General features: G+C 40.2%; 1 protein-coding gene across 4 annotated transcripts in view; it reads left to right on the top strand.

Moving 5' to 3' along the window:
* Window positions 1–26,649, top strand: part of cdc42bpab (CDC42 binding protein kinase alpha (DMPK-like) b) — a 97,354-nt gene that overhangs the window by 37,386 nt on the left and 33,319 nt on the right. For all 4 annotated transcript variants that reach the window (XM_008304935.1, XM_008304936.1, XM_008304934.1 and 1 more), the window contains exons 3-15: window positions 2,976–3,059; window positions 5,696–5,791; window positions 6,606–6,754; window positions 20,526–20,619; window positions 21,439–21,639; window positions 21,723–21,861; window positions 22,617–22,726; window positions 22,856–22,935; window positions 24,114–24,292; window positions 24,623–24,745; window positions 24,906–25,039; window positions 25,650–25,771; window positions 26,031–26,151. In XM_008304935.1, coding sequence (XP_008303157.1) covers window positions 2,976–3,059; window positions 5,696–5,791; window positions 6,606–6,754; window positions 20,526–20,619; window positions 21,439–21,639; window positions 21,723–21,861; window positions 22,617–22,726; window positions 22,856–22,935; window positions 24,114–24,292; window positions 24,623–24,745; window positions 24,906–25,039; window positions 25,650–25,771; window positions 26,031–26,151 — 1,632 coding nt within the window. The remainder of the gene's footprint in view (window positions 1–2,975; window positions 3,060–5,695; window positions 5,792–6,605; window positions 6,755–20,525; window positions 20,620–21,438; window positions 21,640–21,722; window positions 21,862–22,616; window positions 22,727–22,855; window positions 22,936–24,113; window positions 24,293–24,622; window positions 24,746–24,905; window positions 25,040–25,649; window positions 25,772–26,030; window positions 26,152–26,649) is intronic.

Here is a 26,649-nt window from a genome sequence, read left to right as displayed (position 1 = left end):
TGTAAAGGCTGAGCTGAGGAAGTTTGTCAAGGCAATGTTTAGCAATTACCAGTCAAGGGAAAGCTGGCAGATGTTATGCTGTTAAGATGGTACAAGATGAAGAGAAAGAAAAACAATGTGAACTGAGAAGCTGAACTGGATATAGCGTCAAAGATGATAAAATTGCTGCTATAAAGATAACACTGGTAGTCAATGAGATCGCCACCATTTACATTACTCATTCTTGCGAGTTGTGTCAATTTAATATCTAAGACCGTATTGACAAAGTGTCCTATGTGGAGCCTCATTATTCAGCTGATGATGGCCCATTTTCAGTCATTATTATTTATCCTGATTGATGATAGAGATGAAATGCATCGTTTCATTGCAGTTTTTTCACATTTAAATAAACGAAGCACTGCTTTTCCTTTCCACTGCTAATGTGCTAGTCTTTGCACCAAAATAAGATTCAAAATGGTCTTCACCCGAGTTTAGTGTGTAGAGGCCAATAGTATTGTATTCAAAGCAACTTAAAGACACGACAATTTAGTGATGAGCTATAAATGCCTGACATAGTGTGCACAGGGAAGCCTCTAGTTTCCTTTCAGTTACTGCAGTGCAGCAGCTCAGACAGGTGTAAGACAAAAAAATGCTTGAAAAGAGCAAAATATTTTGTTCTCATGTCAGATTTTCCGAAGTTAAAACAGAGTGATTCTATCTGCATGGGCTGCTTTCTGTGAGTGGAGTTTTCTATAAGCAGAGCACACATTTTAAACATCTACATCACAGTCAATCCTGTTCATTTTGTGGGAAGCAAATTTTTGGATTCTTATTTTCAATTGTTCGTGCTGCCCTATATTGACCGGATACAAGTGTGCATGTGGTTGTGTGCATATGCTAAACGAATGGGATGTACTTTATGTATTGTGTCTAATAGCATCGTGTTCATTTTTGTGTGTGTAGGTTCATTATCTAAAATGCATCCAGATGGGAGCTTGGAGAAGTTATTTTCATAGTTAATAGCACACAGACGTTTCTATGGCTCCTTTGTGAATTTAACAGTAAATACAGTATTGATAATCGGTATCAGCGACTTCTTTCCAAATCATCACATCTGCACAAATCTGTCCACCCAATATTGATTTGTGCCCATTAACAAATAATGGGACACAGTGATGAGACACATGCTCTATTTTTTTCTCACACAGACTTTGCTAATAGAAAACGTGACGCACATTTAGGTGCCCAGCTGTGCACGGCTGTTAATAAAGAATGTGAGCGTGACTTCAGGTGGTGTGAGTCTGCCGGCCTTGTAGGTCAGCACTAAAGCTGCCTGGTGGTGACTATGGTCACTTCCTGCCACTGCTTTTTCCCCTTCCCCCATACTTTGTTCTCCTCTGCCATGTTTTCCTCCCTACCTTCCATTCTTTTGGTTCTCCGTCCTTGTCTTTTCTCATTCATGTTGTCCTTTTTTGTCTTGCCACCATCCTTATTCTTTCCTCCCCCTCCACTTCCCATTCTCCTCTTACCCAGTGTTTTATTTGATTCCTTATCTCCACTTCTTTTTTCTTTGAATTTACTCTGTGCAATCCTTTATTCCTGCTTCATGTGGTCATAATCTAATTATTCTTTATTGCCCCCAGTCCAATCCAAGTCATTAAATATTGAGTGTCTGAGTCGATAACGATACAATTTTCCTCAAAAATGCGGCTGCGCAGTGCAAATTTCAAGTACACTGAAGTTGCTAAAATCAATCCAGTGTATATGCTTGCTGACTGAAAAGCTCTGCAATGCATTAAACAAAACTGCCTGCTCCCAAGCTGTTTTTATTGTACAACTTAACAAAGTAAACAAACTTGCAGCATGGTTTTTTTTTGTTTTTAACTAAATATCCAAGTAAGCAACCTAAAATATGTCTTCATAAATAGCTCTTATCACAGTTAGTGTTGCGTTATAACAACAAAAGTAGAACAACCAAAATGAATAAGATATTCCTAATGCTAGTGCTGCAACAGTCTAACTTTCAACATTTGCACTCACAAAAAATAAACAACAAGTTTGCTTGTGCAGAATTATAATAAAGCTTTTATACTAAAAAATAAAATAAATTGAAATTTCTCTTCAAAGTGTTAAAGCCAACAGCAGTCACATCTGATGAAAGACTTTGGGACGTTATTGTAAAGCTCAGGTGCATTGTTAGAAGTGGTTTAAATTGTAAAAACTCTACTAGACGCTAAAAATCTGTGTTCTTTACCACAGCAATGGACCCCTCATTCGACATGATGAACTCAGTGTTTTTTCCTTGTCACCGTCTTGAGCACATTTTTCTCCTTTTCAAGCAATTCTCCAGGGTGTTTTGCTTCAGTGCAGCCTTTACCTGAGTGAACTTTCTGTGTTCTGCTGAGTGTTTATTTTTTAGGTACTCTATCATACTGGTAGTAGCGAATGCAGCTCTGTTACTTCCACATCGCAAAATGCTCTCATTGCAGATATTATCAGTGGCTGCTGGGTTGCTTTCATTTTCAAATTTTTGAAAAAGTCCTTTGCAGTGTGAGACAGTTCAGCCACATCATGCAGCAAATGGTGCTCTCCCTTTATGACACCTGTGTGAAGATGGACATAAACAAGAAATCGGGCTGAGTTTCAACAAACCCGATACCAGTCAAAATAATACTTCAATCAGATCGGGACATCCTGATTTAAAATGATAATTTGAGCAGCATTTTAACAGAGCTTTGGAACCCCCATTCATGTCTTTCTGAACTGTGCGATTATTGTTTGTGGAGCTGCTGAAATAGGATCACACAAAAATAATTCCTGTGCAGTTCTTGGCCTTTTCTTTTTCTTTTTCCACACTGATGAGATGATAAATCCTTTTTGATGTTTCCTAATCGATCAATGTTTTTGAATGGTTTCACATTCTTCACCAACTTTGCTGGCACACAACTAATTAATAAAATTTGTTAACACTCCGACTGTCTCTTTTCTTGTTGCAGGTTGCAGTGGTAAAAGTGAAAAACACTGACAAAGTTTTCGCTATGAAGATTCTCAACAAGTGGGAGATGCTGAAGCGAGCAGAGGTGAGTGTCACTTGCTGGCTTTTCATGCTCTTTTTGGGGTGCACCATTCCAAGTACTGGTTACAGATAGCATGCCCTTGCAGTTTTGGGGATTTAAAAAAATATAATAATAATATTAAGGATTGAGTATTCATTTTTTGTAAAAAAAAAAAAAACTAAAAAAGAAAAAAAAAGAAAGGCCTGCTGTCAAGAGAAACCACAGCCTGATTTATTTACACTCAAGTCAGGCCTACACTCATAGATTCTTGCAAAACATGTCGCTGCCTGAGTGGCACGAGCTGCCGATGCATGTTTTTCTCATCGACCTCTTCCTGACAGTCTGACATTCCTCCAGGTCTCCAGGGTCTTCAGGCTTCATGCCTCATACGTCACAAACCTAAACTGCTCCCTAATGTATGTGTGTGTCTGCGTGTACAAACGCCTGGACATGGGAAACAATGTAAAGCAATAAAAGCAGGGTAGAATGTACTCACTGAACATGGAGCTGTCGTAAACGCTTTGTCAGATTTGTCTTTTGTCTTGTTCTTCTGATTTTTTTTAACAGAGGAGTTTTGAGCCTGAGCTGTCCATTCATACCAGCTGCGACCAAACTGCAGAATACTTTTATTGTATTTGCGTTTGATTCGAATAAAATCGGTTTTAATTTGCTCTGCGTGTACATGTTAGAATTACTCTGCTTCAAAACAGTGTGATCAGTCTCATTCACATGTTCTATGTGAATTTGTGTCTTCCGTGTTTGACAATTATTATCAAAATGGATGATGACCAAACATGTGTGGAATTGCACTGATTTAATGCACAGACCGGGACATCCTCACTAGATGTGCGGAAAACACTAGAAAACACAAGTGGCAGCAACTTGAAGACTGCACAGTAAGCATTAAAATGACCACAGACATTGCTGCATTGTGCTGCATTTTCCATATACAATACGCCACAGAGACGCTGACGGGCTTCATGAATGAACAAATGAATAATTGATTGGTTGTTGCATTTGCAATTCTTACAGAAGTTGTTTTTTTTAGCAAGAAGTTGAGATTCAGTAGATTCATATGATTTTAGCATTTTCAAAATAGTTTAAAACACATCCATAGGTTAGATAAGACGTTTTACTGAAAACAGTTTTTAGTACAAAACAAAAACATTACATTACCGTAATTTCCGAACTATTGAGCGCACCTGAATATAAGCCACACCCACTAACTTTTAAAAGAAAATAAGTTATGTACATATACAGGCTGCACTTGTCTATAAGCCGCAGGTGTCCACGTTGTACCATGAGATATTTATATAGAAAGATGTTACACAGAAAGATTTTTTAAACTTTTAATTAAATGCGTATCTGTAACATACACAAATACGTACTGTAAATGCTTTTTTCCAAACAGTGCCTGTAACACGACTGGTTAAAAAAAAAATAAATAAAAAATACAGTAGCCTACCAGGAAAAGTCATTGATCGCTATCTTCATCTTCCTCCTGCGCGCTACAACCACTAAAGTCGTCTTCTTCAGTGTTGGAATTGAACAGCCTCAGAATTACTTCGTCACACACTTCCTCAGTCTCTCTTTCATTGTCGCTCTCAACGTCACTTTCGTCTCGAGGCAAATTCGTAAAAATCGGAACAATCCATCAAAAGCCGCGTCATTGTTTAAGCCGCAGTGTTCAAAGGTTTGAAAAAAGTACCGGCTTATAGTCCAGAAATCAACTATCATAACTGTCATTGTAGCAAGTCTTGCTGAATCTTACAGTGAAGGTGTCAGTAAATAAGGTAAAACAAAAGTTCTAATCAGTCAAGAACTGGCGTGTTTTCAAATAATTATAGTTATTTACAGACTGTATCAGCCAAAATGGGCAAGAAGTCCAGTACTCTTTCACAGTAATTCACTGTTTGTTTACAATCCGACAGGCAAACCCATTTAAATATGTAGTAATTAAGATAAGTGTATTTAATGTAATAATGGCGTTAGAATGTGCCAGAGGCCATCGGATTTGGGCTTTTACTGACAGGTTTTTTCTCTCTGAATTCCCCTAAGTGGCTACTTTTCTGCACCCTGCTGCCTTTTTGGTCAAGGCATTTGAACAGAAAGAGCGACTGGAGGTCAGGGTGTGTTTGAGGCAGGACACGTTTTTTCTGCTTGCACATGTGTTGGACTTTTATAAAATTCCCTCGTGCTCAGGAATGCTCTTGTTTAGACTTCTTTTAGTTTTGGTTTTAGTTTGTCAGGTTTCGAATTCAGTCATATTGGACATGAAGATCCATCCATAGTGATCTTGCTCCCCTCACTGTACAGTTACAGCACAGTTGTCATGTCTGGGGTGTATATTTTGATGCACTCAAAAACCAAATCGATCGATCCCTTTTACCTGTTTTTAAATGATATCGTCTCTCTCTGTGACGACCAGCTTTTTGCTCGAAACAGCATCTTAAGTTGCTTTGAGAGACTATAACCTGGTCTTTACAAAAATGAAAATACACAGCTGGACAACACTGCTCATGAAGGTTATCAAATACCCTAAAACTGAGCCAAGATACTAAATCCCTCCCAGCTCCAAGTGTGCATTTCTGACCTCTTGCTGTTCGTATGTGTGAATTTTAGGTTATGTTAAGCATGAAGTGTTTTTGTGTCTTCTTTAGACGGCGTGTTTTCGGGAGGAGCGGGATGTGTTGGTAAATGGGGACTGCCAGTGGATCACCACCCTGCACTACGCCTTCCAGGACGACAATAATCTGGTAACGTTGGACTCTTCTTCTTTTTCGCTATGCATATGTGTGCATTTGCTTGCTTTTGTGCTTTCTACAACAACTACTGTCTTCTGCCGTTAGTAGCTGAGCAGCTCCACCTGCCACTTACACTGAATCGCTCCATACAGTTCATTTATAGAACACAACACCACCTCCACATGATGGCTGGTGAAGTGCCAGACACTGACCAGCACATTCACTTCTTACCACAAAACACAACATGACTTAGAATTGTAGGAAATTGAGCAATAGAGGTCCACCGGGCCAAAAAGCCTATTTGTGAAAGACCAGAAGAAGGACTTTGGAGCCAGCTGATTGGTTGTGAGCCACTGGCTGCTGGAGATAACCGTCCTCCCTCTAACCTGACAGTCTGTCCTCTCTCCTCTCTCCGTGACCCTGAGTTCAAATGCCAGAACTGCTTGTCATTCCATTTCCCACATTCTCACAACAAATGCTTTACCACGGACACTCCCCACAGCTATAAAAATATACACCACTGTCCGTCCAGTCATTTATTTTTAGAAAAACCCTCAAAAGTTAAACCATTTAGGTGCCTCTGTTATAGCAACACTGTGAGAGAAAAAAGGGAAGCATAGATGGGGGCTGGTATATTTTTGACTCTTTTGTATTTTTTTTCCACATAAATTATCTTGCTGTCTCACTTTTTTTTGGTCTAAAAAGTGTTTGTAATTGTACTGCACCTTTGATCACTAATTATTTCTGTTTTCTGTCATTAGCTGTCTTGCTACATCATTTCTTTCTCACGTTTTCTTGCTTCCTGTCTGTCACTTGGTCTCTCTAGTACCTGGTCATGGACTACTATGTGGGTGGTGACCTGCTGACTCTGCTCAGCAAGTTTGAGGACCGGCTGCCAGAGGAAATGGCCAAGTTCTACCTGGCAGAGATGGTTCTGGCCATCGACTCCGTTCACCAGCTACACTACGTCCACAGGTGAGTTAAGAAGGGTGTGTGTGAGTATTAGGAGGTATGTGTGTCTGTAATTATTTTTTTTTTGGCAAGAAACACACTGAACATTAAGTCTTGATGATGGATGTTCAGTGTATTTACATGATTCCTGCCGCGTGGGCAAATTTCCAGCTGTGTCGAGCCACTGCTGCTTAATGAAAATAAATGAAAACAACATGAGCGTGTGCACGTGTTTTACCTCAGTCAACATTGAAAGTAGTCAATAGTGCGGACTAATTATTGAGCATATTAGGTTGTGTTCCTATGTGTGTTATTATTTCACTCTCGAAGGTTCTCATTTGAGGTTAGGTGTGTGTGTATTTCTGACGATCAAGATGTTGGTTACCATTGCAATCTAACTTGCAATTATAGCAGACATACTCAAGATCCTTTACTTAATTTAAAGTAGAGATAAAACCATGTATAAGTCCTTGATTACAAGTATACATATGAAAATAATTAGTATCATCATACTGAAGGTCAAAACATGTGATAATGTAAAAGCAGTCCCATGTAGTAACGAATCAACAGAAAATTTTCACCTCTATCAGCAGCCTGGCCCACAACTTTATTGTTTTTTTTGGTTCACTCATCACTCTCATAGTGCCATTTTTTTGGCCTCAGCAGGCAGCTCAGCACCAAATGGCAAACAGACGCAGTTAGAGAGCAGCTGGTGAACCTACTTAAATATTTGGCAGTTAAATAGCCAGATGTTTGCCCCAGGAGTTGGTGAAAACTTGGTGAAAGCTGCACAATTAATCGAATATTAATCGTGATTGCGATTTCCGGTTCCTGTGATTAAATGAGCTTAAAAGACTGTGATATCAGCATTTAATTTGTGTGCTCTGACGATTAAAATAATCGCGCATTAGGACGGCTTATTTCACTCATTCCAAAGTAATTTATACATATCTGTCTGAGTTGCTGCGCAACAGTAAGTGAGTGGGGACTAGAAGCTTCTCTGTGCACAGCCCCCTCATTCGCTTCTACGTTGATCTGCATGTGAGGCGTTTAGGGGACATCAGTAAACTATAGTGTCCATCAATAAACAGATGTTCAGCAACTGAAGTGTTGTGGGCACAGTTTAAATAATAGTTTGTGTCTACGAGTTGCACTTTTTATGGGTGGAGAGGAACCTTATTTTAAATCTTATTCTTGTTCAAAGACTTGTACATTGACAGGAAAGTAGCACAATATGGAAGTGAAATCAGTGCTCTGTTTATTTAAATGTGAATTTGTGAAGCCCTAGCAGTGGCCTATTTAATCTATGTCACTACGTAGTTTTTTTTAAATGCAAAATTGCAATCTGAAAAGTAATCATTAACTATAGCTTTCAAATGAACGCAGTGTTTCCCACTGAAAGGTAGAAGTCTATCATAGCTTAAAAGGAGAATACTACTAAAGTTAATGTATTTATTTACTTTCCATCAGTGCCAAGTTGTGCGGTGTTTATGCTTCAGCTGCCATGTCAGCTGATATTGCTTATCTAACATGCCAGCTCCTGCCTTGTTTTTTCCACTTGGATACACTTCATTTACTTTCACTCATTTCGCCGAATTAAAAATAAACCACCTAAAAGCACATTGTTCACAGGGCACAGCACGTGAAACCATTTTCCTCTCTGACGTAGGTGCCAAAATTTGTTTTCGGCCAATAGAAGATGCCCCTTGGGAGCAGGATGTAAGTCTCTTCCAGTCAGGAAGTAGTCACATCGGCATGTTAACATAATTACAGCGTCGCGTTTGCCGGGGGCTCGTCGCAGCAGATTTGTTCACGGAATGATGGATAGACGGAGGGAAAGATGAGAGATGGATGGGGAAGAAGGGAGGGTCAGAGAAAGGCTAAGATAAAGCTCGGCCGCTTGGTATTTTGGGTGTGTCTGTAGTCGCTCAGATCTCTAATACGCCACTGCAAAGTTGCACAGACACACACGGGGAAGACGACGACAGTTATAGAGACATGTATATATAAATGTATACGTAAAGAAAGGGAGCGAAAGAGACGGGAGCGGGGAGCCACTAATTGCATGGTGTTATCTGGGGGCTGTGGGTGGGGGTTGGCGGCGGCAGCAGCGATGGGGAAATGGATGGAAAGAAGCAGGGACAGGGTGGAGGGGAGAGCACTGTTTCTCTTTAAGTCCCCTTGTGGACGCTTTGGGACAGTAATGATGGGGTATGGGAGGTGTGTGGGTGGGGGTGTGGTGCTGTTACATCCTCCCCCCTTTCTGTGTACCAACCCCCCAACTCCTCCTTTCCCCTCGCTAACGCACTCCCTCGTGGGAGATTTGTATGCTGGCTTTGTAAAGGGTGGAGACAGCCAGGCAGGTCCCCCGAGGAGGGTGTGTCCTGCTGGCTCGTCCCGTCTGATGACTGTGGGTGTTTGGGTGCATGTGCATCAGGGTGTGTGTTTATCCCGGTGATGATTTGTGTGAGTTCAGTTTGTTTCCTAGTCTTCTGAATACGTTGGAAAGTGATGTATTAACCCTGTACTAGGGTCTATTCAACTACAACAACATAAACAACGTCCATCCTCAAATCACGAAGCTCTTTTAGTTGCTGGTTGCTAGTTAAATACATAATTGATTTTAAGGTTCTTTTGTTAGTGTTATATAGCCACGGATGCGTTGGCACCTGGGTTCATTTCATAACTTCTTTGCCCCTATTCATCCTTAAGGCCTCTTAGATCATCAGACTAACTGCTTTTTACTACCCAGCCTTTGCAATAGCAGTTCCAAAGCTTTGTATCAGCCTTCTTCATTAAATGTTCCCAATGCCATTTAATGTCTCACAAGAAACCTCAAGACATGCATGTTTTCATCAGCTTCTGGCTGCTCTTAAAGATCATATCATTTCATATTTATGTATCTTTTAGAAATGAATCTTACAAGTTGCTATTCCCTTTTGCCTGTCTTGCCATTTTATACTATGTTCTTTTGTTTTACTAATTGATTGTACAAGTAATAAAATATCTGCACACATTTTTTTTGCAGCCTATCTGAGATCTTGTACAGCACTTTGGTTTAGTCAGGTTGTTTCTAAACGTACTATATAAATATATTTAGTTTAATAATTATGCCACTGTTTCGCTACATTAATGGGAAGGTTTTAGTAGTTACAGCAGGGCAGCGGTTTCCTCAGCTTTTCTCCCTGGAGAGAAACTCTTTTGCCAGTTCCTGCTGGGAAAATTTGAGGTCTCACTCCAAGCCTCATGACCCACCATCAGATCCTCACCCAGACCATGAAGGAAATGTATTAGCACAGTCCTCAAAAATCCTACACTGGCCTGAATATTAGACAAAACTTGATAATGAGACAAGCCCAGCTTTTCCAACGCCTGTTCTGTGGGAAAAGTCTTCTTGAGGCGGCTGAATAACACAGTAGTATATTATTTTGTGCTTCATTTGGAAGTGTGAACACATTTTTTCCCAACATTTTAATTAAAATACAGAAAGCTGTTAAAAGAAAATCACCAGTAAAAATGTCAAGTTATTAGTCAATTAGCATTTCTATCTTCCACTTTCCAACTTCAAGAAGAATCAGCAGTCAATGCAGTTGTTGTTTTGTAAGCTTTTATCTTCATGACAACAATATTTAGTCTGTTCAAAGACAATGCAACCCTCAACTTTATTTGCTATACCTTTAGAATCTCATTCAAGCAGTATATTTGAAATAGAGTTCATAGGTTTCCCTAATACAGTACCCATTGAGTGTACATAGCATAAATCCTAAACTTGTTTAGACATTCTACATTTTCCACGGTTGACATGCTTAGTCCTCAAAAAAAGTATTGTATATTATTTGGACCAGTAGTGCTCATTATATCCATCAAATGTAGTGTTCTTTAAGTCGGGAATGGATTGTGAGCTACTGTTTGGTGTGTTCTCCTTTTTGTAAGAGTGGTAATACCTTCTGGGTCCCTGGATGGGCTTAATTTTTATTTGGTGTGTAGGCTTCAAAAATAGAGGAACGTTAAAAAAAAAGAAAGGGAAATATATTTCTGTCATTCTAAGTGGCGTCAGAGGAATATTTCACTTCATTGATTTAAGCTCTCCACTGAGACGCTTCACTTTTTAGTGGGCTCAAGTGCCATCTCAAAGATGGTGCACGAATTATTGTGCTTCACTATGTCTGTGTCACAGCCTCATTTTTGTTTTAGTTTGTGTTTTTGTAGTGTTGCTGGTCCGTGATTCACTCTGATCTTCACCCACGGTTCAGCACGCACGGATTATTTTTAAAGTTTAGCCATCATAGAGTGAAATACAGTTACACTACCACTGTTACTTTTTCAAGTAAACTAGAAGGGTACTCAGAAACTCAGTCCCTATCTTGCACTTTTAAAGAAAGTGGTCAAGATCCATTCCTGGTAGTTTTTGCATAATCCTGCACACAGACAGACAAACAAACGGCACTGAAACGTACCTCTGCTTCAGCAAGGAAAAAATAAATCTTGATGTAAATCAGCACGTGTGAAAAGATCCCAACCATAACTTTTGTAATCCATTGCACCCATAGTATTGCATATAGTAGTGTCTGTGTACGTAGGGCTCCTTTATCAATTTAATCCTTTCATGCTTTATTAGAAATTACAAAGAAAGTCTACAGCTCATTGATTCGCAACTTGGCCTAATACAATCAAATATATTAAACAGATGGCATCCTTAGTCAAAAAACAACAACAAAGAAATGATATGCTGAGGTCTGGAAACTGTTGAAAAATGTATATAGTCCTATTATTATGCATTTTATCATATTGCCCAACAGCTAACTTAATTAGCCTAGAGTCTAAAATATAGTATTTTAGCTCACCTATTGTGTTCTTTTCTAGTCGAGTCGCATTTTGCTGAATTTGTCACAATGGCGGCCCATTTAAAATGAATATTTGCAATCCTGTTGACACTGATGAAGTTAAAAAGAGGCCAGATGAAAGAAATGAAGAGCAAAGAGCCTCGAGGTCAGCCTTCTGTCCCCCTCAGCTGAGTCCCACGAGACACAGCGTTTGTAAGTCAGATGCAAAAGGGAGACTGTGTGTGTGTGTGTGTGTGTGTGTGTGTGTGTGTGTGTGTGTGTGTAAGTGGGAGTGTGTTCATTTATTCAGTGGTCAGTGATCTGCGTGGCCTCCCAGAGGACCCTGACAAACATTTCAATAGGCCAGCTCAGCAGGGCTTTGTGCTGCCTGGAGCACCACATCTGTCCGTCCTGAGAGTGTGTGACAGTGTGAGGTGAGGGGGATTGTGACACAGCGAGGATGGAGGTGGGGGGCTGGTGCAGGAGGACAGCAGTGTGTATGTGCATGGGTATAAGGATTTGTTGTGACGATCGAGAGATGAAGTCGTTTCTATTATCATACTCAACTATGTATATAGTGTGAAGGTGTGACAGTTAACACCTGTTTTGTGCAGATGGTCACTGTAGGGTATTATTGTGCATATGTGTGCCCGTGTGTGCAGTGGTGTGTGTTGCCCTATTGATTGTGGCCTTTTTGTGTTTTATTATTGATCAGACCATGTGTTTCTTCACAACCCGGTGATCTAAGAGAGAATGGGGCTCTTTCTGTCAACACTGATACAGACAGACCTTTACTCTTAATCATTATTTGTCAAAGAGCCTTATTCACATTGTTAACCCTAAAACTAGTAATACTCCTGCCAAATTTTGATTTGTAGTAAAATTGTATTCAACCAACATGATTCTTCAGACTAGAAATTTCATAAGTAAGTGACGAAAGACTGTAAGACATTGTGTTAATAATGTTAATACTAAATTTTAATTACTTCCCAGTACATTTTAACTAACATCGCCTTGTCCAAAATTAATCACCCATTGAAATTGTCACTAATGTTGAAGAAAATGCAACTTCTTTACTATTCCAAATGGTCCTGATGATGTCTACCATTTTCTAGAGTATTTTTAATAAACTATAATTTGAGAACAGCGGAAGCAGTAGTTCTCTAGTCAGTTACTAGACAATCGCAAATCATGGTCAAAACCAAAATGGTTTGTGAGCTTGCTGTTGAGATTCATCACTGAAAAAGATTCTTGCTACAAGGCCATGAAGTACAAAGAGTTCCACAATGGGGAAAATCTTAGGTCATAGTAGGAAGCCAAAAGTGAGCCCTGTCCTGACAAGAATGGTTGTGCAAAAGGCCAAGAAGAAGCTAACAATCAGCACCAAGGCCCCCCTGATGATTCTGAGCAACTCTGGTACCAACATCTCAAGCCAGATGCTCCAGAAGACACTGAACAAAGCTCCATGGACGCCAAACAAGAAGTACTCCACTTCTTCAAGACAGGCACACAGCTCGCTTAGCATTTGCAAAAACTCACTTGGACAAAAAAAGAAAGCATTTGTTTTGGAAAATAAAGTATAAGCATTTAACCCCAAGAACACCATCAACACAGTCAAGCATGGTGGTGGAAATGCAATACTTTGGGGGAGTTTTACAGCCGTAGACAGGTAAGCTTGTCAAAGTAAACAGTATTATGGAAAAGAGGGCTATCTGAAGATTCTGGAGTGAGTCGTGAGGCAGTCGGCGGAAAAACACATTAGCAAAAATGGTAGAGAAACGGTTAACAGGAAACAATATCAACATTTTGGAATGGCCCAGCCAGAGTCCAGACCTGAATCCTGTTGAGAACTTGTGGAGGGAACTGAAGACCAAAGTGATGGCAAGGAAGCCTTCCAACATCAAAGAGCTGGAGATCTGGAACAAAAATGCAGAAACCATGTTAGTAATTATAGCAACAGTTTTATTCACTCGGTGATAAATAAATGCTTTGCTGTTGATTAGTGTAGAAAGAGCATCAGTAAGTCTGGGCATGACATTTTCCATAAAAAATAATTAAAAATCAAAAAACCACAAAGTTATTTTAAATTCATCATTACCATCACTAACACAATGTCTTTCTGTCGTCTGTTAGTTCTTTATATAATTTCCAGCCAGAAAAAACCTACTGGTCAAATTATAAACCACTGTGAATGAAAACTTGGCAGGGGTATGAATAGCATTAGGCTTAATTGAAAATATCTGACTTCTTGGAAGGCAGAGGTATTCTTATACGTGTCAGAAGTGAACCCAATGAAAACATTTTAATAGTGGGCCCATGATGATGATAAGGAGGAGGAGGAGGAGGTGTGAGTCAGTATCAAGTGATGCCAGAAGTCACACAGACAACAGTTCTTTGAACCATTAGTTACCGACGTTCGGCTAGAGCCATGTGGATGTGCCTCGCCTTTGCAGTTTCCAGTGTTGCTGCAGGCCACATTGTGTGTGTGTGTGTTGTGGGGTGGCGTCCAGATGGCCCTCACAGATGGATGCTGTGGTCTTAGAAGAGATTACCTTCCTCTATTCCCGTCTATGTGCTGCTCCTTAAGACCGCCAGAGCCCTGTGACACAGTAGCCCAATTAGCCGTGCTAACTTGCTTAGCCTAGCATTAGCCTAGCACCTCCTTTGATTTGGACAGGAGTAGAAGAGTAAATGTGAGCCACCTCTTGTATTGTTGGGCTCTGTGTGTGTGTGTGTTAATCATGGACGTCTATGTGGCTATGCACCATTGCCATCAGTTGGTTGGTCAGAACAGTCAAAGGAGGACAAATCCCGTAGAGGGAAAAACTACAGCTGTCTTTTGTTGTCTGAGAAAGAAAGAGGGGAAATTTGGAAGGTGGTGGTGATGCTATTGTTACTTACAAGAAAGCGAGGAAGCAAGGGGAGTGGGCAGACGGGGGCTTTGCTGAGTGCTAAGTGGTTTATCAGTAGCAGAATCCCCCATCCTTTAGCCCCACCATGCTGTTCGTCTGCCCCACGCACAGCAAGGCAGGGGACTCATGCTGTCTGCTCTTTGGCAGACCAGAAGTCTCTGGAGCAGATTAAGGCCTTCCAGCAATGGAAGCACCTGTGTTCATACTCACACACCCACACATCCACGTGCTCGCAGTCTAGTCCACGTCTTACGGGTGTCATTCATGATTTGTAAGGCCGACACCTCCCGTCAAGGTGATCCAGATTCTGTGTGCAAAGGTCATGAGCCTGTCAGTGTAATGGAGAACCACATTAGAGATCACGCAGTTCTCTATGAAGTAGGTGGAGATGTAATTAAGAAGTGGAAAAAAAAACCACCTTGTTGTGACAGTTGAGTTTTTACTAAATGAGTATCTCACAAATATTAACGGAGGAGATGTTTTTGTTAGGCATGCATTCCTTTCTGTTAATTTAAACATGTCGTCTTCATGTCTGAGTGAAAAAAGTCTGCTTCTTCTCTGTAAAATAGTTGTGTAATCTTATAGATCTTGTAGCGTTTACATATCACTTTCAACACAGCACAAATCTAAACTGCATGCAGGTGCATTAATAGATAGGCACGTAGATTTAACCAGCATTGTGGTACTGGTAGTTACTTTAATGATTAGCAAGGTTTTATTCTGTATTTAGCTGTGGGAGCGCGTCCATGCACACAATAATTAGGCTACTACCGCGAGTATCCTGCTGTGAGACTTTCGACTTTAGTAAACAGATCAGACGTTTGTAGTAATAACCAGACAGCTGAGCCAACAGGAGTTCAGATCTCAATCGGAGGATTTCCCCATCTAAGAAATAACTGAATTGTAGTTTAATAACTGTAACAGTGTGTGACAGCTTACCTGTCTGAAGTGAAGAAAAATACTAGCTATGAGATCCTGATCAACCCTGTCCTCCGTGCTGATAAGCTTTATACATATTGTTTTAGTTTTCCTGTTTTTGATTATTATTAAAATTGTTTGCGTTTCATGGCTTTCTTCGTCACCATCACGAGTATCACTATAACCGACCGATGAAGCAGCAGTGTTACATATCACATGTCTGAAAGGTGCTTTATGTTATTTCTTGTTTTAAGAATGATTTCCAACCTCAGATGCAAACTTTGAGGTACAAACTCCGAGTCCTGGATTCTACCACTGATGTTTTAATGCCGTTTCACGCTGACATTTTACAATTAGACGCCAAAAGCTGCATATTTTTCCAGCGATCACACCCGAGTTTGTCTTTCTGTTCTCAAACCTTACATTCTGTCAAGGTTTCAAGTTGTTAAAGGTGAAGGTTCATGACAGCAGCGTATAGTCCAAGATAAACCTCCTTTTAGAGGCATTAAAATTTTATCTGCGGAATCTTAATCCTCAGTGTCCAAGTTTTACGTTCTCTTTGATAGTCTGACCTTGAGTATGCCTCTTGTCAGTTGTTTATGTGAGTTTCCGTCTGCCAAGTTCATGTTACTCCAGACTGCTTGCGTGAATGTATGCACTCGGGTACAGTATTGTGGTTTCCATCCAAAACGCTATTTACAGTATCCACTTTGGAAAGTGATGTCCAATCTGGAACTCATCTGTGTGCAGTCAAGCTCTTTAAAAAGACTTCTAAGTCACCCGCGATGCACACAGTGATTTGGTAAAAGTAAGTGTCAGTTTATATATACGTTTTGTAGGCAGACTTTTCTGCGTCTATACAAGTCACATATGTGCACGTATTACTTTAATCTATGGTTTTATAGGTTTGCGATTTAGTGGCGTCTCTGAAGAGAAGAGATAGCTCGACCAACCCCCTGCTGCAGCCCCATGAGATGGGACTATTAACACTACTGGAAAATGACAGGGGCTTCACATCTGGCTTTGAAGAGACCTCTGGCTGGAGACAGAAACATCAAAGGATTCTTCAAAGCCAATTTCAGTCTGTTCACGCTTAAAAGAAATATTGTCTCGTGTCTTTATTGAGCAGTTTAGGAGAATTTAAGAAAAAGGTTTAAAAGGAATGTCATCCTAAAGGTTTGTTAATCAAAGGAAAGTCACTGTTTTGCAATGTGGGCCAATTGATTATTTCTTATCCAACGTACTTCATTTGTGACCTCATTGTAGCTTTCATTTAATGCATCTTTTGCTTGAGGTCTCTTTAAAGTCAAATCTAAAAATGCCCTCACTGTAGCGGTTTAATAGTGCAAGTTAGAACCACAGTCACACAAAACTAAAAGACAGAGACACTTTTATCCTCTTATCTTTCACCTTTCCCCATTGCCCCTGCTGGTTGAAGCAGAAGACTTCTCTCCCTGAACCTGGTTCTGCTCCAGGTTTCCTCTTGTTACATTTAGTTTTTGCTTCCCACCATTGCCAAAGAGCTTGCTTAGAGGGAATCACTTAGATTTGTTGGGTTTCTCAGTATAATAAAATACTGTAAGGTCTTGATACTACTATAGAATACAATAGAATAGAAAATAACTTATTTGTGTGAAATCTATGTGAAATGCCCTGAGATTACGTATGTTGTGAGCTGGCGCTTTATAAATACATCTGAACTGAACAATACTTCCACACACATGCAGAATGTTGGCCTCCTGGATCTACAACAGCTGTGTTTCTGTCATTTGTTAGTGTTTTATTCCATGCTCTTATCATCTTCTCATCAGTGTTAGTATCTTGAGCCCGATCAGCATATTCTGGTTGGCCAATATTATTGACCGATTTTGGCTTATCATAGATAATGTAGAAAAAGATGCTTGGGGTAATGTAGAAATGCTGTCATCGCATATTTTATCCATTGTTCACGATACTTTTAACACTGTCTGCAGCACATGTAGCAGAGTACGCATCACGGTTGTGCAGACGGTGGTGCAGAGTCAAGCGTTATCGTCATTGTAATTTGCTAACTAGTTTGTTAAACACATTGCTGGAAAGATAATACCAACAATCGCATCTTTTTAAATAGATGATATATATATTGTTGGTTAACTTTGGGAGTGCCAATCATGATCCTTTGTTCTAGAAAGCACTTAAACCCAACCACTGTTGTCTTAAATGTGCTAAGTAGAGAATGCTGACTTCACTGAACCTTTTTATCTTGTTTATTTTGCGGGTTTGAAATCTTATTTGGTTTTCTTTTGTCTAATTTGACATTTGTTTTCTTGTAAATCCCTTCAAAAGGTGCCATACAAATAAAGTTGTCATTATTATATATTGGCTGATATATTGATATCAGCATTTTTTGCTCCCTAAAAGCAATATCATCCCAGAAAATCCAGTACCCGTTGGGCTCTATTAGTGTCAGTATTAGCGAGGTGTTTGTGTGTTTGTGCATGACTTATGGGTAGGGAGTGTGGGGGAGTGTGTTTGTGTTGAACATCAGGTTTATTATTTTAAGCAGAGCCATGCTCACATCATTGCACAGAAATAGCACCAGCTCAGTTCAGTACCCTGTTACATCAAGTGTGTGAGTGTTTTGTTGACTTGTGAGTTAAACATCGTCCCTTTAACTCGCGGCATTTCTGTGTTGCTGCATGTATGGTGCCTGTGTGTGCTGTTTGACACTCCTCTATAGAGTTTTTTTTTTTTTTTTTACATGCCCTCCATGTCATGTGTATGTTGGCGTGTCGCAGCTCAGTGTGTTGATAAGGGGGCCTCAGACACGGGGTCTGCCCTCAGGGGAAATGGTCAGACAAGGGCAGAGTCTATATTTAGCCATGATGGTGGGATACACTGACATCTTTGTTTCATACCAGTCCAGGCCAGTGATCACTGGGGTTGTTTAGTTCGTCCATCTGACTGCAAACAGCTACACACATAATTCAAAGTATTATTCACTGGAACAGAAGCATTCCTGGAGTTATTCAAGAAGCACAAGCTGAGCGCCACCCATCATGAACACAGGTCTGACTGAAAATCCAGGCCAGTGATCTACAACAACATATTTAGACTGCAAGACAATGCACCAGCAGCCCAACACAAACCACCTGTCAGTGACCACCTGTTCCACATGCTGGAAGACCTCCAGCACATTAGCTCCTCTATGACAAATTCCTGCTGGTTTGTGTAGACCTAGAAGGTAGTGTCGCCATTGCTTTGGAAAAAAAACTCATAAAACTCCTGGATAAGTCTATTCTTAAAATGTCCTCTGTGGACATGGCAAAGAAAGCAGCACTGGCCTCTACAACAGCAACAACTGGTCCATTAATTGGATTAAAAAAAAAACAACAAGTTGCTTCTTTCATACTTTATTCAAGCTAAAATTCCCTTTCACTGGTGAGAACTTATCTTACATCTCTTGGTGTGGGACTAACAAAGGATCACTTTGTTTCTGACATCATATAAACCAAATAATTAATCAATTAATCGAGAAAATGACTGCCAGATTAAAGGCAAACAATAATTTGTCTGTGGTGGGGCTGTGGAAAACCAAATCAATTTTTGGTTAAAAACAAAAACAAAAAAACCCACTTATCATTCAACCATAAAAAATCTGCACTTTATCTTGAGATTAACTAAACTGGAGACTGTACACAGACCGCTCTCTTCCCGCTAGCCCTATTAGCCTTAATGCTCTAAATAGACATAAAAAGCTTGTATTTGTAGCAAATGAAATCGTTTTCACCTCGTAATTTTATGCTGACATGATTACAACAGAATTGGAGCAGGTCAGTATGAAAATGTCAACTCATGATGCCAGCACAAGAACTCTTGAAGAATATATATTTTAGCTGATATGCCATGTTGGTTGTTGAGCTGTGATATTTGAACTGTTGTTTTCAAAGTTAACGTTTGACTTTTTGTCCATCTCTTTCAACGCAATGCAGCCACACAGGCGACATCTTTGACATAGTGTCTGTTAGTTTGGAGCCGACTCCAAGTAAATCTTAATTAAGTTAGCCGTAGCGGTCTCCAATAGGTGTGGCAAGTTTAAAGTTGTGAAAACACAATGGTGTTTATAGGTAGTCTGTTTCTGCGGCTGCCAAAAATAATGGATTAATCCTAGAAAACTACTGATGTAAGGCTTTTCTCCTCATCTAAATAACACTGGTGATTGTCCAACCGAAGTTGGAAAACAGTGTATCAAGCTGGGGCGGCAGCTGTCTGCCTTCTGATGATCGAGTTCCTTTAAAAAAAAAATCTATTTTTCTAGTGAAAAAGTGAAAGTAAAAGAATAATATTGAGAGGCTCCAGCTGTTGGAGCTAGTAGAAGAAAAAAAACAACAACTCCTGCACTAAGTAGCATTTAATTCAACCGACTGAAATCAAGCCACAGTGTGTATCAGTAGTGTAAACATATCATCAGCAGTAGTAATGCAGAACAGATGCAGGTGAGAAGAAAACCTACATTGTGAACACATCTGTAAAAGAATGTGTTGTCACCAAACCCCCCCTCACCCTTCACACAAATATAGGAATAAGGGAGTGTGTCTGCTCAGGACACAAGGTCTTTTTTTTTTTTGGCTGGAGGGAGTATGTTTTTGTGCTGCATTTTTCCTCAAACAGAGTGTGTGTTTGTGTGTGTTTTGAAGCTGTGCCCTGTACACACACACACACACACACACACACATACACATATACACACACTCTGTACAGCTAATTCCCACAACACAGCCCCAGCTATTTCCAATGTTTATTCTTTCTTTTGGTCAATTTGGAGTTGTCACGCTGCTGATAAATGGGCTGAGGGAAATTGCACTTAATTGAATCACAAATATATCTGAATTATTACACACAAGCTTCACAAGCAAGTTAGGACGGTTAAATTTCCCCCAGGTTATGTAATTTAATTTCATGATAATCACTGGGGAGTTCTACCGGAATATGAGATCGGCCTTGTGTGTGTTTTGGATGTCCTGTAAGTATTGTTTTGTTTGGAGGGATGTCTTGTTTTCATCATCTTCGGTCTTCTCTGAAGCATCACTTGCTCAGTAGGTGTTTTCCATCTTTTTCTGTCCTCCGTCCACCTCCTCATCTTTTTTTCTCTCCTTCTTTCAGGGACATTAAACCCGACAACATTCTGCTGGATATGAACGGCCACATCCGCCTTGCTGACTTCGGCTCCTGCCTCAAACTCATGGAGGATGGGACGGTAAGTTTTTACCACACCGCTGCTGATGCCTCCTTTAGTCCAAAGCAAACATACCAGAGCTTTACTGACCTCCTTGTCAACCCCCAGGGGTCTCCCAGGAGGAGTGTGTGGTTCAGCTGCCTGGCTGTGCCTGCGGTTTATGATTCAGACAATTCTTCCAGCACAAAAAAATAAAATCCCTGTAGGTATTACGTAAAAGGAAAAATGACAGGATGAAATGGATGATCAAAGAAGAGGTTATGTGATATTTAAAAAAAATAAATTTAGCACTAGATTGAAGGTGGGAATCATGATAACGGTGTATTTATTCAGTGTGTCATCTGTAATAAAGAAACCCACTGATGATGCCAACATGTGATGGATGCAGAGCCCAACATCTGCTTTTTCTCTTCCATTGTGGAACTTTTGGCCCATTAAGCAGGACAATAACGTCTAACATTTCATATTTTTTTATGTAATTGAACTTCCCAATGTACAGCTTTTACAGTAATTCAGCATTAAATGCACATTCTCAAAAGTGCTTGGAAATAAGTTGAAGCAGTACTCTGAAAAATAGTGTAGACCGGGGAATTCATCCTGAAGCGGGGGTCTGAAAGATCAATATGCTCTTTGTTTGCTTGTTTGCTATTGCTGGAGCGATTGTATTTATCTTGCTTGTTTCCAAGACTTCAGCCTGTAACTCATCATCATCACTCTTATTACTGTAGCTTGCAGACTGAGCCACTTAGCTGTTGTGCCATTTGTGAGATTCTGTCTTCTTTATTACATTTTTTGGATTGTTGGGATCATTTGTCGACCGTTGTTTCATCCTTCTGCTAGGTCCAGTCCTCTGTGGCAGTAGGAACTCCAGACTACATCTCCCCCGAAATCCTCCAGGCTATGGAAGATGGGAAAGGCAAGTATGGACCTGAGTGCGACTGGTGGTCCCTGGGCGTCTGCATGTATGAGATGCTGTACGGCGAGACTCCTTTCTATGCAGAATCCCTGGTGGAAACCTATGGGAAGATCATGAACCACAAGGTGAGCTTATGGAGTTTGATCAGCGTATATATTTTACCAGAAATTGTTGCTGTTGCTTACAAATCGTGGCATGTTTTACACAGGAGCGATTCCAGTTTCCACAGCAGATAACAGACGTGTCAGAGGATGCAAAGGATCTCATTCGTCGGCTCATTTGCAGTCGAGAGCACCGACTAGGCCAGAACGGCATTGAGGATTTCAAGCAGCACCCATTTTTCACCGGTACAGACTGAGTATATCTTTATATGTCGCAATAGTTGTATTTCCTCAGCGCATATTTTTGCTAGTTTTTAATGCGTTCATTAAAAAGGTTACTGGAAATCGCAAAATTCTTCAGTTCATCTAAAAGTGTTTTTATGCGCGCGTCAGGTGGTTTTTGACTTTCATGAAAAGAGCTTTTTTGGTTAAATTCTAACATTTAACTTCCGCTTCTTTTGTTGTCTTTGAAAAGAAAAGAAAAACGTTTGAGTCTTATAAAATCGTTGTATGGAGACACGGGCCTTCTGTGATCTGAATGTTTTTTTAAACATTTTTTTTGGTAGAAATATGCGATTTGTGTGTATTTTTTTTAACCTACAAATGTACTTATCTGCCTAATTTTTCACTTTTATTAGGAAATAGATGTTTTTTTTTAATTAGCTTGATTAGTGGCGCTTTTTAAATTTTTTTTGTAATTTATTCTAATTGTGTTTGTTTCCTCACTGATAAATGTACATTTTAGATTTTTTTTGTGTCTCTATGTGTCTGTATTTTATTTTTCCAAACCTCATTAGCACCCTTTTTACTTAATTAATGTATTATGTTATTTGTATTTTCTTATTTATGCAAATACCATAGCATCGTTTGAGGTGTTTACTAGAATCCACTGATTTTATAATGGGTATATCCGCCGGTTTGTGTGAATACGTATGCCACTATTTGCATATTTAATAATATATTAATCAACTTGTGTTCTACCTGCAACCTCCTGTTTTCAGGCATCGCTTGGGAAAACATTCTCACATGTGAAGCCCCCTACATCCCAGAGGTCAGCAGTCCGACAGATACCTCCAACTTTGACGTGGATGACGACTGTCTAAAGAACTCGGTGAGGGGCTTGTTCCACCATACTCTCATAATGTTGTCCGAATAAAAAAAGTGTTCATCTTTTTAAAAACTGTGTCTATTAAACAGGAAAATCTCACGTCTTTGTTGTGGTTTTTAAAATCATTTTCAGGAGACTATGCCTCCTCCCTCTCACACTGCCTTCTCTGGCCACCACCTGCCCTTTGTGGGTTTCACCTATACAAGTAAATGGTGAGTGTTACCATGACAAAATGCCCCCCAAAACCTAATCTTTAGAAAGATCTAAATAATTTTGAACTCCTGCCTAATTTAGTCATTTAGTCGGTTCATTTTGTCCTTTTTTTTTTTAAAGTCTTCTTTTACACTCATTTTTATGACTGTGATTTTAAGTGGATGGAATGAAGCAGAGGCATCGTTTTCCTCCAGTTTTTTCCCAGTTAGCAGAAATAAGATTATTAAAACGGTAAAAATGGATAAGAATAGGCATGAAAAACGGTCCCTGTCATTAGTTGGCTTCATACAGCATGTAATTAGTCATTTCAAATGGACAGATTTCCCATGCAGGCCTTCTCACTTGCACAGCGTTCTTATCATGCCATCTAGAGAAGCGTAGGAGTATTAAATGAGCTTCCCTCCCTAATAAGGTGATGTTCAAGACTCGCCGTAGATCCTCACACTAAAGTGCTACTCGTGAGAAAGCAACAAACCCAGCGGTTACTTCCTTATCTCGTCAAGCCTCAGTGATAATGGCCTTTTCCTTTCTTTCTTTTCCTCCCTTTTCCCCCCAACTCTGCCGGCCTCTTTCTCCTTCCATCTCCCCTCGTCTTTCTTCCTCCATGACTCAACATCTTCTCATCTTTCAGCTCATGTCTATCTTAGTCATCCACCTCTCTTTCCTGTTTTCCCTCCCATGCTGTTTCTTTGTCATTTCCTTCTGGCCTCCATCTCTCCCTTCTTCGATGTTTTTTTCGCCCACCACCATAAATGTGTTTCCTAATCAACCTTAAACCTCTTTCCCCTACTTTCCTGACTCTTATTTCTCAGTTGAAAAGCACTTTGGCTCAATGTCTGTTGTTTTCAATTTGCTATATAAATAACAGTGACTTGACTTAATTTTTTTTATCACTGATGCTCATATGTTTTTTATTTAATTTTTTCATTTGGGCTTTTTTAGCCTTTATTATAGTTGACAGTAGAGAGAGACAGGAAATATGAGGAGAAGAGTTGGGGAAGGACCTGCAGTAAATGTTCATGGGCCAGACTCGAACCGACAACCTCTGCGTTGGAGACTATAGCCCCCGTTCATGGGTCGCCCGCCCAACCTGTTGAGCTATCCAGGCACCTTCTCATGTGTTTTTTTTTTTTTTATATCTCCTGTGTAACTTTTTCTCCATCTACCTCATCTGTAGTACTCTATCTGACCGGGGCTGCCTGCGACAGCTAGCCGTGCAGCCGGGTAAGGCCGGGCAGGAGCAGCTGGACGTGGATGTTCAGCGCAGCCTGGAGGACAGCCTGGCCACTGAGGCCTACGAGAGGAGGATCCGCCGCCTGGAGCAGGAGAAACTAGAGCTCAGCCGCAAACTACAAGGTGAGGTTGGAAAAAATAGCCCATCTAGTTGCATGGATGCGTTGAATCATACATGCATGCACACAAACACACTGCAAACTGAAGCAGAGAGGGGGACATATTAATGCAGTTGTACATTTTGTTTAAGCGAATGCATAAATAGCATGCACAAGTAGAGGTACAGACTGCATACGTGCAATAAGAATAGCCAACAAATTCATCTTCTAACATCTAAATTCCACTTTTATTAGGAATTTTCTTCTCTCATCTGAGTTTAATTTGTGAAGAGTATACATAAAAAAGGCGCATAAATAATATTTCTAATGATATTTCTTATCTGATCTGTTACAGAGTCGACCCAGACGGTGCAGGCACTGCAGCACCCAACAGGCGAGGGCCCTGTCAGCGCTAACAAGGAGGTAGAAATCAGGAGCCTGAAGAGTGAGATCGACATTCTCAAGAAGCAGATCGCTGGTCAGCACTTTTTTTTTGCACATATTTAGCAGATTTTTGGAAACTCAGTTACTGCTAAACATAATTTTGCTGCATGTGAACACTGGAAATAAACACCTGCAGTCAAATGTCTTCACAACATTTTCATTTATATGTAAAACTTGGCGTGTATGTGTGTCAGATTCGGGCCAACTGGAGAAGCAGCTGGAGGATGTGACGTCGGCTCGCAGGGACTTGGAGGACTCATCTAAACACATCAAGACTCTGGAGAAACAGATGAAGAGCCTCACACAGGAGAGGGACGACCTGCAGAAGGTAGAAACAAGGTTTAATGAGGTTTTAGTTGCTCTGTACTGACTGATTTTTTGTTACTACTTATGCATGCAGTGCTAGAAAAATTACCTACAGTCAAAAACAAAGCCATCTTTCCTCAGAAAAATGTTCCCTAATTTTGACGTTGTCACAGATAAACCGAGAAACAACAAGACTGTTTGAAAGTCATATTGAGAATCTTCAGAACTCTTAGTTGCTTATTGTTCTTCCTTTGGGTGGTTGAACTTCACTATGCGGAATGATCCAAATTTAGTCCAACACATATGTGTACAAGCTGATTCTGCAACATCAAAACTAGTCTGGAAGCCAGTCATGGTCCAGTACACAAACTTAAAAGAGGCTGATGTGAGAACTGGAAGCCTCCATTGCTCTGAGACGCTGAGAATAGACTTTTTTATAAGAAGTTAAATTTCATCCAGCAGTTAAACTTTAATGAAAAACATCTGCATATTTATATTTTGGATTTTTCAATTCAGGAGTAGGAGTAGATGAATTGAAAGGAATTTTACAACATTTTGCATTGCTTTTTATGTCTTAAAGTATGTGTGAAAGAGATCTAAATGTTTACCTCTACTCTCTCTGTTCTGATCAGGATGTTGTGGACGCCAATGAGAAGCTGAAGTCTCAGTCAAAAGAGCTGAAGGAAGCCCACAGCCAGAGAAAACTGGCCATGCATGAGTTTTCTGAGCTCAACGAGAAACTCACAGACCTCAGGTACATCGCCTTCCCTGCACCATTTCTCAAAACCAAGACACCTTAACATCCAGTTGTCTGCACAGTCAGGGCTTGGTTGGTTTGTTTTTTCAATGTATTGACACTGAGCATGTAGACTACACTGTGGAGGAATCCAGACATGTAATACCAGGTTTTGTCTAGAATTTGTATGCAGTGGTAGATTCATGTCCTCTGTTTAATGTGTTTTTTGTTTTTAAGTGCAGCATTTACAATCTGCCCTTGATTAAACTGCCCACAGGTCAGCAAAGCAGCGCCTGGCTCGCCAGTTGCGCGACAAGGAGGAGGAGATGGAGAGTCAGATTCAGAAGGTTGAGGCTCTCCGCCTTGAGGTGCGAAAGGCCGAGAGGGCCAAGAAGGAGGTAGAGTAGACTCCCTGTGGTTGCTAGCACGCCCTGTTCTGTCCACGGTCACTGGTTGGTGCACAATTCAAGTTGATATCGCTGTCTGTGTGTGTACTAGAAATACTTATGCGGTTAATTAGAAACAATGTTGCTGTGGCTCTATTCTTCACTTCTAAAAAGAAAATGGACTTTATTATAGAGTCAGTCCATCTCAAATCATCAGGAGCTTCTGCTCGAACATCTCTGATTTGCTTGAAACTTTAATATCATAAAGCATAGATGCTTGAAAAAGTTTCTGTAAAAGTATTTTTAGAGACAATTTAAAGAAAAAATTTGTTGGTTGACCCGCTCTAAGCATGTTTTTTCGCACATTGAAATTTCAGGCCATGCTCGGATGAGAAATTCTCAGGAACTATTAAAGTTAAAAGCCTGAAATTTAAACTGTTTTTTTAAGATATATATTTGGTGAACTATTTTTAAACTCCAAAAATCTGATCTACTTGGATTAAACTATGC

This window comes from Stegastes partitus, unplaced genomic scaffold, assembly GCF_000690725.1.
Source record: "Stegastes partitus isolate 25-593 unplaced genomic scaffold, Stegastes_partitus-1.0.2 Scaffold2355, whole genome shotgun sequence".
In the NCBI taxonomy this organism is placed as follows: Eukaryota; Metazoa; Chordata; class Actinopteri; family Pomacentridae; genus Stegastes; species Stegastes partitus.
Note: the sequence above shows the minus strand (reverse complement) of the source record. Positions and strands in the feature narration are given on the sequence as shown.